The sequence below is a fragment of the Chaetura pelagica genome, unplaced genomic scaffold, assembly GCF_000747805.2.
Source record: "Chaetura pelagica isolate M959 unplaced genomic scaffold, ChaPel_1.0 scaffold55, whole genome shotgun sequence".
Lineage (NCBI taxonomy): Eukaryota > Metazoa > Chordata > Aves > Apodiformes > Apodidae > Chaetura > Chaetura pelagica.
Genome location: NW_009953571.1, coordinates 5,243,064 through 5,252,558, shown reverse-complemented (window position 1 = coordinate 5,252,558; position 9,495 = coordinate 5,243,064). Strand labels below are relative to the sequence as shown.

General features: G+C 48.0%; 1 protein-coding gene across 1 annotated transcript; it reads right to left on the bottom strand.

Annotated features, from left to right (window-relative positions):
* Positions 1–3,071: 3,071 nt before the first annotated feature.
* On the bottom strand, positions 3,072–7,898 carry LOC104390476 (transmembrane protein 151B-like). Its single transcript, XM_009999613.1, has 3 exons — positions 7,738–7,898; positions 5,429–5,528; positions 3,072–4,502 (listed from the first exon to the last, which is right to left on the bottom strand). Exons 1-3 carry the CDS (start codon positions 7,896–7,898, stop codon positions 3,072–3,074), a joined length of 1,692 nt encoding a protein of 563 aa, XP_009997915.1.
* Positions 7,899–9,495: the final 1,597 nt, after the last annotated feature.

Genomic DNA, 9,495 nt, shown 5'->3' with positions numbered 1-9,495 from the left:
CCAGCTCTTACATCTTCCATATGTGCTGGTTTTAACTTTCTGTGTGAACGAACATAAGGACAACATGATCAGCAGGTTGAGGGAGGTAATTCTTTCCCTCTACTCAGCTTTCATGAGACCCCACCTGGAGTGCCGAGTCCAATTCCGGAGCCCCTAACACAAGAAAGACATGGTGCTCTTGAAGCGAGTCCAGAGGAGGGCCATGAAGATGATCAGGGGGCTGGAGCACCTCTCCTATGAAGACAGGCTGAGAGAGTTGGGTTTGTTCAGCCTGGAGAAGAGAAGGCTCTGGGGAGACTTTATAGTGGCCTTCCAGTACCTGAAGGGGCCTACAGGAAATCTGGGGAGGGGCTTTTCACAAGGGCGTGTGGTGATAGGACGAGGGCTAATTGTTTTAAACTGGAAGAGAGGAGATTTAGGTTAGAGATTAGGAAGAAATTATTTAGTGTGAGGATGATGAGACACTGGCACAGGTTGCCCAGGGAAGCTGTGGAAGCCCCCTCCCTGGAAGTGTTCAAGGCCAGGTTGGATGGGGCTTGGAGCAACCTGTTCAAGTGGGAGGTGTCCCTGCCCATGGCAGGGGGGCTGGAACTAGATGATTTTTTAAGGTCCCTTCCAACCCAAACCATTATGTGATTCTATGACAGGGAACCATATTAAAGACTTGCATTTACTCCGTCTTCAGAATACAAATAAATCAGGGATGAGTCTGAGGTTTGAGTTCAGGCATGATCCTTTCCTAGATGCCAAATTCTTCCTGGGGCTGGTAGGTGGCAGTGTAGTTGGGGGCTAGAACAGGATCACTGTAGGGTGGATCTAATTTTGGATTCTTCTCCAAGTTTCAGTGTTATCCAGTTTGGCCCCAGACCAACCAAATCATTACCCTTAGCCCAAACCTGGTTACTCCATGTGTCTAGGATGGTTATTCTTTTTTAGAGGTGATAAAATAACACATCATATGTGTTATCTATATTTTGTAATAAATGCCAAGCTGTCAGAATGAAAATATCACATAAATCATACATAAAGTGTTTACATTAAAAACTATCAACTCACATGAATTTAAACATCCCTTCTGATGGTGCCATCGTTTGAAGCAGGCTAGCCAGTTATTGCCAATGTTTCTATTCCTGGAGTTGAAATAAAAACGGCACTTCAAAACAGAGTCATCTAACCAAACCAAAATGTATTTAACACAGTGCAACAGTCAATGCCATAAGAAATCACCATATAAGTATGCAGAGTTATATATAATCTACACATACTAATATGACTTTACAAACCTCGTATTACATGTAGATACACACAGAATGGACTTGGGAGGAAGCATTTGTTGCCAGCCCCTCTGGGGGGTTGGTTTCTTACCTACTTGCTGTGGGGATGACAATACTTTGTTTTTGAAAGTGACTGTGTTTTGATTGTATTGCATTCTCCTGTGAGTCATGGTGGATAATAATCTCTGCCATCCACACACCAAAAAGGTACAGAGCTTGCTCGGTGGATGGCCTTCCTTTGTGGGATGGAGGTTTGGCAGATGTGAGGACCCTGGTGGGTCCTCAGTGTGGCCATAAGCTTCTGGGATTGGTTCCTGACTCTTGGGGAGGACTATGGCTGGGCAAAGAGGGCAGCCCACAGCCCAGCATGCAGCAGTCTACTCTGCCAGGTCTGTACACCTGGGCTTGGCATTGCTGGTACTAATCTGATCATTTCCAGAAAGTGCTGCACCTGCTTCTGGGGAAAGCCTTGCGGGAAGAGCCTGTAGCCCTGGCAGGAGCAGCTGGTGGGGCTGGCTCCCAGCTGTGCCCTCTGCCTGGGGCTGGGGTGGCACTGCATCCTGCCTGGGAAGGTGGAAGTGGGCTATGGGCCAAAAGCTCTCCCCGGAGCACATGGAAAGCTGAAGGATAACACAGAGCAGTCCTGCAACTACTCTAGTAAAGACTGTGGGTGGAAGAGCTTCCTAACAGCTCCAGACTATAGGTGGGAGGGCTAATACCATTTTTACCTTTCTCTCTCCAGCCCTTCTCCCCTTCTTCAGCCTGTGCTGCTCTGAGCAAGTGGTATGAATGAAAAAAAACAAAACCAACAACACAAACCAGATCCACAGTTCTAAAAATAGTGGCACTAACAGGGCACTGATCTACATTACGGCTCTCAATGATTGCTAACAGGGGTGGAGCTGGACAAGGTTAACTACAGCTGGAAATGCAGCAGTGTCTGTGCTGCAGACCAGGCAGGGCAAGGTGAGTAAAGGGCTTTTTGCTTTATTGGCTTATGTCACTGCTCTGGAAAGAAAGTCCTCTGCACTTCTCAGGGGCATAGTCTGTGATTGTGTCAGTAGTCAGTGACTTTTGTGCCATGAATGCCTTAATTTTCCCCAGTGGAAGGCAATTACACCCTGAAAGACATCCTCACCAGCAAGACCCCAGAAAGGTTGGAAAACAGAAGTAAGAAAAATGAAAAAAAAAAAAAAAAAAGAGGAAGATGAGGGTAAAGAGAGAGGAGAAAAGCAGGAAGGAAGGAGAGAATAAATTATAGAAGAGAAAAAAAAACCAGTGAAAACAAGTACATTTAAAAAGCACCTTGTTTGGGGTTTGCAGGAGGTGACTCAGTGCCTGCAGATCTGAATTCTCCTTCTGACTTGACTCTGGCTGGCTGTGTGCCTTTCTGAGTTTCTTACCTTGCAGGGCATCCAAGAGGGCAAATATACTGCAAAGCACAGGCTTTATAAATCCTCCAGCAGCAACAGCGGTCAAATGCTGTGAATGAAATGTAAGCAAAAAATAAAAAATGATGGTAGGATGGGAGAGAGAAGCAAGGAACTGAGGAGCAAAGAAAGGTTGAATAGTGAAGGAATGAAAGGAAGAGGGGAACAAAAGTGTAGGGAGATCAGCTGAAGGAGGGGGAGAACCCCTTGGAGACGAGGTTAGCCATTGGCCAGAGTGATTAAGGTCCTCTTGCAATGCAGGGGGAAGAGCTGAAGCTCCTCATGCTGAGCCACTGTGGTGCTTGCAGGCTCCCTGCTGGTGGTACCTCCACAAGAAGCCCCATCCCAGAGACACCACGGGGGCTGGTCACAGAGAGGTTTCTAGACAGGAGGAGCGCCTGACGTAGAAGTGCCGCCCCTCGTGCCCCTCTGGCCTGTGCACAATCAGGACAGGGAAGAAGCGGGCATCGTGGTAGGTTGGGGGGTTCTCATTGACAGCCAGCTGGCTGGAGTAGGAGCAGCACTGCTCGTCCTGGCAGCCCCGGTCCGCGAGGCTGCTGCTGCGGCTCCTCCAGAGGCCTGTCCTGTGGGACCCATGGACACGGCAGAGGGAGAAGCGGCTGGTGCTGAGGGAGAGGTGGGAGTTGCCGCTGCAGCTGTGGAGAGCATGGCGTGAGAAGATGGAGGAAGTGCTGGAGGCACGATGGCAGCGTTCGCAGCCGTGAGCCGTCTGGCCGTACCGGCACAGCCTGTAGCTGTTGTAGGCCGGGGAGTCGGCCAGGTCCATCAGCATGGCCTCCGAGTAGCTGGGGATCAGCTGCCGGTTGGTGCAGATGTGCCACTCCAGCTCCGCGCTGTCCCGCGTGGCGTCACGAGGCACGCGGTACCGGTACACGGGCTCCTCTGCCCCCGGGGATGCTGTGTACTCCAGGCCCAGCAGCTTCTCCACGTGGTAGTGAACGTAAGCAGTCCGATACTCTATGAGCACCCTGAGTGGCCACGAGATCATCAGAATAGCTGCCACCCAGAAAGCGTAGTGGGACACGTACCAGGGAAGGTGATCTGGGTCCCCGTAGGCCATCATAAGCTCTTTGAAGTCCACGTTTTTGAGCTGCATGCCTTCCCTCACCTCCATGTAGTCATCCAGCCCCTCAATCTCTGTGAAGAAGTGAGCCCTCTGAGTCAGGTAAGAGTTCTCAGACTCGATGTTGGCAAAGCTGAAGCACTTGGTGAACCTCAGCTTGGTGGCTGTGTAGCTCTCCAGGCCCAGGAGCTCCTTGGAGATGTCCTTGTAGCCACAGTGAGAGTAGTCAAACTCAGCTTCAGCTACGTGGGTGTTGACCCTCTCATGGTAGACTTGCGTTGTGGTGTAGGCATCACCATTGCGGTACCGGGTCACCTGCCGCGTTCGCCGCACAAAGTGGTAGCTGATGGCCTTCCACCAGATGCATGGAGTAGCTTGCTGCATGCGGTTGATGCATTCATAGACACTGTCCACATCTGCCTTGTACTGCAGCTCTCTCTTGACATGGCAGTGCCAGCACTCCACCAGGTACACCACGTACAGCATCGAGAGGAAGGCCAGGGGGATGTAGACGTACCCATCCGAGCACGGGCTGTCATGGTAGATCATTGACTTGCCGTTGAAGGAGCTATCAAAGCTGAGCTTAGTGACCCGGGCCAGCTGACACCAGGCCACTGCACCCAGGCAGCCATACATGAGGATGGAGAGGAGGAGGCATTTCCAGTGGGACTCGCGGCACATGCAGGCGCTCAGGGACTGCTTCACAGGGCGTTGCTTCAATCGCGCCACCGGGGAGGGGGAGAGAAAGACAGAGAGAGAGTGAGGAACCCGTCAGTCACACCTCTTTGCACAGTGCACACAGTGAGTGTTGCCTTCAAGACTGCGTCGTGACTCTCGGCTTTGCTCTCAACTGCCTGAGGACTGGGAACATCACCCTGCTTAACATAAATATGAATATAAACAGAAACACCATGGCACGGACAGAGTTCTCCAGACAAGACTCCTTCCTTACTTTGTCCTGGCTCTGGGGAGGGAAGGTGTTTGTGAGGCAGGGACTCACCGTGCCCTCACGCCTGTCAGATGGGCCCCTCCACAGCTTGTGAGATGGGTTCCCATCTCCGTCTCCCTGCCTGAAGCAGCATGATCTATGCACTCTGCCATCTTCCAAGGCCAAGGGGGGTTTGCAGCACGTGAACAGCTGAAAGTGAGGGGTTGTGGACTTGCTCCTTTGCTTTGCAAGTGCCCAGTGCCTGGACTCCCACACGGTGCTGCTGGGAAAGCTCAGGAGCAGCGTCCATTGCAGGGCTGCGGCCTCACAGGTTGTGCCAGCACAAGGAGATTTGTGGAGCTGGAGCTGCTGCCTGACTCAGAGCTGACTCACACCCAGCCCTGAAACCTACCAAATGATCGACACCATTTTTCTTGGAGGTGAGCCATCAGGAAAATTACTAGATTCAAGCACATTTAGTTGAAAAAATTGTCAGGATTACAGCACAGTGCAGCATAGCTTCAGGCTGGTTAGAGGACTAGCTCTGACCTAAAATACCTGAATGCTTAAGCAGCTAAGGGTGTATACGTCAATATTTAAAATGTAGCACATCCACATTCTCTTCCAAGTCCCAAAAGTCAGGCTAGGAGTAGAGCAGGAGTTTGTACTCTCATACTCCCCTGCACCCCCCAAGAGAGTGTGCAGTCCTTACGCCAGCCATGGTGCAGTGAATCAGCTGCATAGTCATGCTGTGTTGGGCTACAAAAAGAGCCAAATCGAGCCAAGCAGAAAATGGAAACGGAGTTGTCTCCCTGCAAAGAGCAGCAGCAGCATGAGTTACAGCCACCTATCTGTGGGAAGTGTGTGAAGCAAGACCCTCTGCTGCCCTGATAGGTAATGTGGAGGGCTGGCTGCATCACTCTTGTCACTGCCATCCTTTGCCTCCCCTCTAACTCTGAGGAAACGACAGTGAGAAAGCAGATACACGCTGATATTCATGCATCATCGTGCCCTCTGCTGAGCCTGATTTCATGCAAAAATAGAAGCACACTGTTAGTCTTTCTCCCAAGAGCCCACCTCTAATGCATCAAACTGCTTCATAGATGCCAACAAATGCTAGGTTTGGGAAATGTCCTCTCTTTCTTTCTCCAGGGATAAAGTTCTCCCCTAGTATAGCTTATCTCAGACCCACAGGAGTTAGGATTCAGTGAGTAATCTTGAACCAGCAATAAATTTAAGGAGCAGTATCCTACTAAGGAAATAATAGCGTGGCAACACTAGAAAGAAGAGTTTACTGTCTTCTCAATGAGATGGAAGTGTTGGCATCTAACCTTGCAGGGCCCTAAGGTCAGTTTTTATACTGCCTTTTTTTGGGGACAGAAAACCACTTCTAAGTAACTTTAGAGGGGTTTATGGCTTGCTGTGAGCACTGCCAAACTAGACTTCATTTGGTTTGGTTTTGATTTCATAGCTTCTAATTTGACACTGCATAATTGCAGAGTGATTTTACTGATTCTAGGGAGCTATATCAGTATTCATCTGCGGCTAAGGGCAAAATCTGGTCCCTGATTCTTCCTCATGAGTTCAGAGGAATGTCTAAAGAATTTCTATTCTTATCCCAAATGTTTTTAATGTTTGTATGTGTCAGAATAAAGAATAATTATTCTTGGCTTTTTTCACTTTACAGTGGTCAAAATGGGGTAGAGAAGCTAAGTGGATTATAAAAGACACAGTACTTAACTTTTCTGTAGGCAGAGCAGTGAAAAGACCTCAGTATTGGTAGGAATGGGGCTGTTTTCCTTAGCCTTTTCAGGCAAACCTTGAGGAAAGACACAAAGTGGCTTTAGGAAGTCCCCAGATCAGCTGAAAAATAGCTGTGAGAGTTCTGGGGATGAATCCCTGAGTCTACGTGCAGTCATGGAGAATTTCACCTCCTGAAACTCTTGTCATATACTCACCTTTGTCTCCCAATGTTGTCACTGCCCCAATGTAGGCTCCTGCCCCAGCTGTACACTGGACCCCAAGTCAGAGCCCCAGGCTCTCCCAACTTATGAGAACTCCTCCAGGAATCATTGTCTTTGATTCTTTGCCTCTTCCTTTTGAGAATCCAGAATTTATAAGTGCTACAGTAATGCAAAAATATAGACGGTAATGAAGAATGGCAAACCTCTACCCTTTTTCTCCCCTGAAGGTTTTCTCAGGTGAAGAAAACTCTAACAATGAGCATTCTACTTCAGTCACAGAGACTGTGCAAAAGAAAACAGCTGGGCAATATTCTGAAACAGGAATTTAAGCTGCCACAGGTTTCTACAGGTACCTATAATGTAAAATTGCGTATGGTTAATACTGTGATGAGTGCCAGTGGGCCCAGCAGAAGATGTCCAACAGTCAGTTTTAATCCAAGTTGAGTGCTTAAGTACTCCTTGCAGTTCTGGGAACTCCAGGTTTTTTTCTGTGACTTGTTTGAAGCACTGTCAGTCTAGCCCTGGGCACAGCCATGTGAAAGGTCTGTCCCACACCAATTAAGGCACTGTTTGCCAAAGGCACTGCAATCCCCACTTTCCTTTATCTCACTTCCCCTAACTAACAACTTCTCCACTCTCTGCAGCTCTGTGGTCCAACTTACAACCCACACGTTGGCTTCTGCCTAAGGGGTGATTCAACCAGCTGTGCTGCTTAGCACTATCAGTGGCCATATCAGAGTGGGCAAATGCCTCCTAATGTGCTTAGCTCCATCTCCCCTTTGGGTGAAGAGGTGGCTCTGGTCTCACCAGTCCTGGAGAATCACTGGGATGGGTTCAGAGGCTTGGTGGTCAATTATTATATATCTGAATGCATGCCCTTGAAACACGTCAAGAAATGGTCTTCAACTCACTGCATTGAAAGGGCTGGATCAGCCCAGGACAGGTTACCTCCACTATTCTCACTGCAGCCTGTAAAAAAAGCAGCTTCTACCCTTGCATTAGTGATGACATGCAGCCATAGAGCCCCCTGCCACATCTCTCTAATTCACACACCTACCAGTCCAGTTCAACAAGGCCTTCGTGTTCAAAACTGTTTGGGAAAACCATGATTCTTTTCTTCTGGCTCTTCTGACCCACTGTCTCATACCCACCTTTGTTCCTAAGCCGATTCCTCAGTTGTAAAAGGATCTCTCTTCCAGGGTCTAACTCTACAGCCATCCCTTCTATTTTAGGTTCTGAATATATTTGTCTGGCCTATATCTCCTTATTTCTCCTTCCCTTTGCTGAAATACCTATCTAATACAATTATACTATTAGAAACACTGCTACAGTGCTGGTAAGAAAGACACAAAATAGAACATCATTACAATAAAAGTATCAGACATTCAAAAATCTAATAAGAAAATATCTCTTTCCATCTATCTCTGCATAAAAAATTCATTAATATGTTAAATCAGTGGCTCCCAGACTTTATTAATTAACATACCACCTTCTTGCAAGCATGATGTTTGTGGTACTACATGGAATTTTCTCCTTTCCGCGCACAGTGCTTCAGACTGAAACAGGGCAAGCTTGTATTTCTGGATGAGTACAATAAATGCTTAAGGAAACTAATAATTTCCATGATCACTTGGGCTAGCCAGTGAACGGGAGTCCTTTGAGGAATGCTGCAGGATCAGTGTTGGTTTGATGTGGAACAAAAGCATAATCCCTGTAAAATGTTAATAAAGAAATACAACTGATGAAAGCAAAGACAGAGAACCTGACAGAAAGCCAGAGCCAGAGACTGTCCCAGAATAGACAGAGGCTCAGTCACCACTCACTTTGCCTGTGAGCTAGGACATGCAGATCTGGGTCTCTAACCCAGATCAAGAGAGGTGTCTTTCCTCTCCTGTATGTTGGGGACTTTGCTTTGGGCTTTGTTTCCACTCTGGACCTGATAAACCTCTAGACAGAAGAGTAAACGAGACACAGGTTGCCCAGGGAAGTTGTGGATTTCCCATTATTGGAAGTTTTCAAGGCCAGGTTGGATGGGGCTTTCAGCAACCTAATTTAGTGCAAGATGATCCTGTCCAGGGCAGGCGGGTTGGACTAGATGATCTTTGAAGGTATCTTCTGAACCAAAACATGCTGTGATTCTACAACCATCTCTGCGAAGAGGGATGCCTTTGCCAAATCAAATGTTTCACTCAAAAGGTCCCAACCAGCTCTGATGATAATACGAATTGTAAAAATCTTCTGTTTTGTATGGAGTGCTGTGAAGGAGCACAGACAAGCTGTCATTATTATTGTTTATTAATTTCAAGTTGTGTTAATAACACACTGTAAATGATGTCCTGCTATGCTCTGGCATGCTGCTCAACAGCTTTTCAGGGCCTCTCTTCCCATTGCACCTGACTGCATTGGAAACTCCTCATAACTCTTACTCAAACTATCCACAACCACAAGCCAAAATTCAATTTAACTTTCCACACTTAAAAACAACAGCAAAAAATATTTCCCAAATTCCTCACTAGATTTCAGCACAAATGGGGGAAATGCCCCAGGCAAGAGGTGACATATGTGGAGATGGCTGCAGGTGCCCATGCTGGGGGCCTTGTGGAGAGGGACAAGGGCTGGAGACAGCCCTGCCCCAAGCTGTTCCTAGCCCCAGGCAGTTGTCCCTGCAGCAGTGCTCCACATGTGCATTGGGGTTTTTTGGTCCATGATTTCCAGAAAGCTCAGGCAGAACACAGGATCTATGTACCATGCAAAATGAAGAGACAGCTCCACATCCTCTCATGGTCTGTTTTCTGTCTGTTGGTGTGGAGCTTCC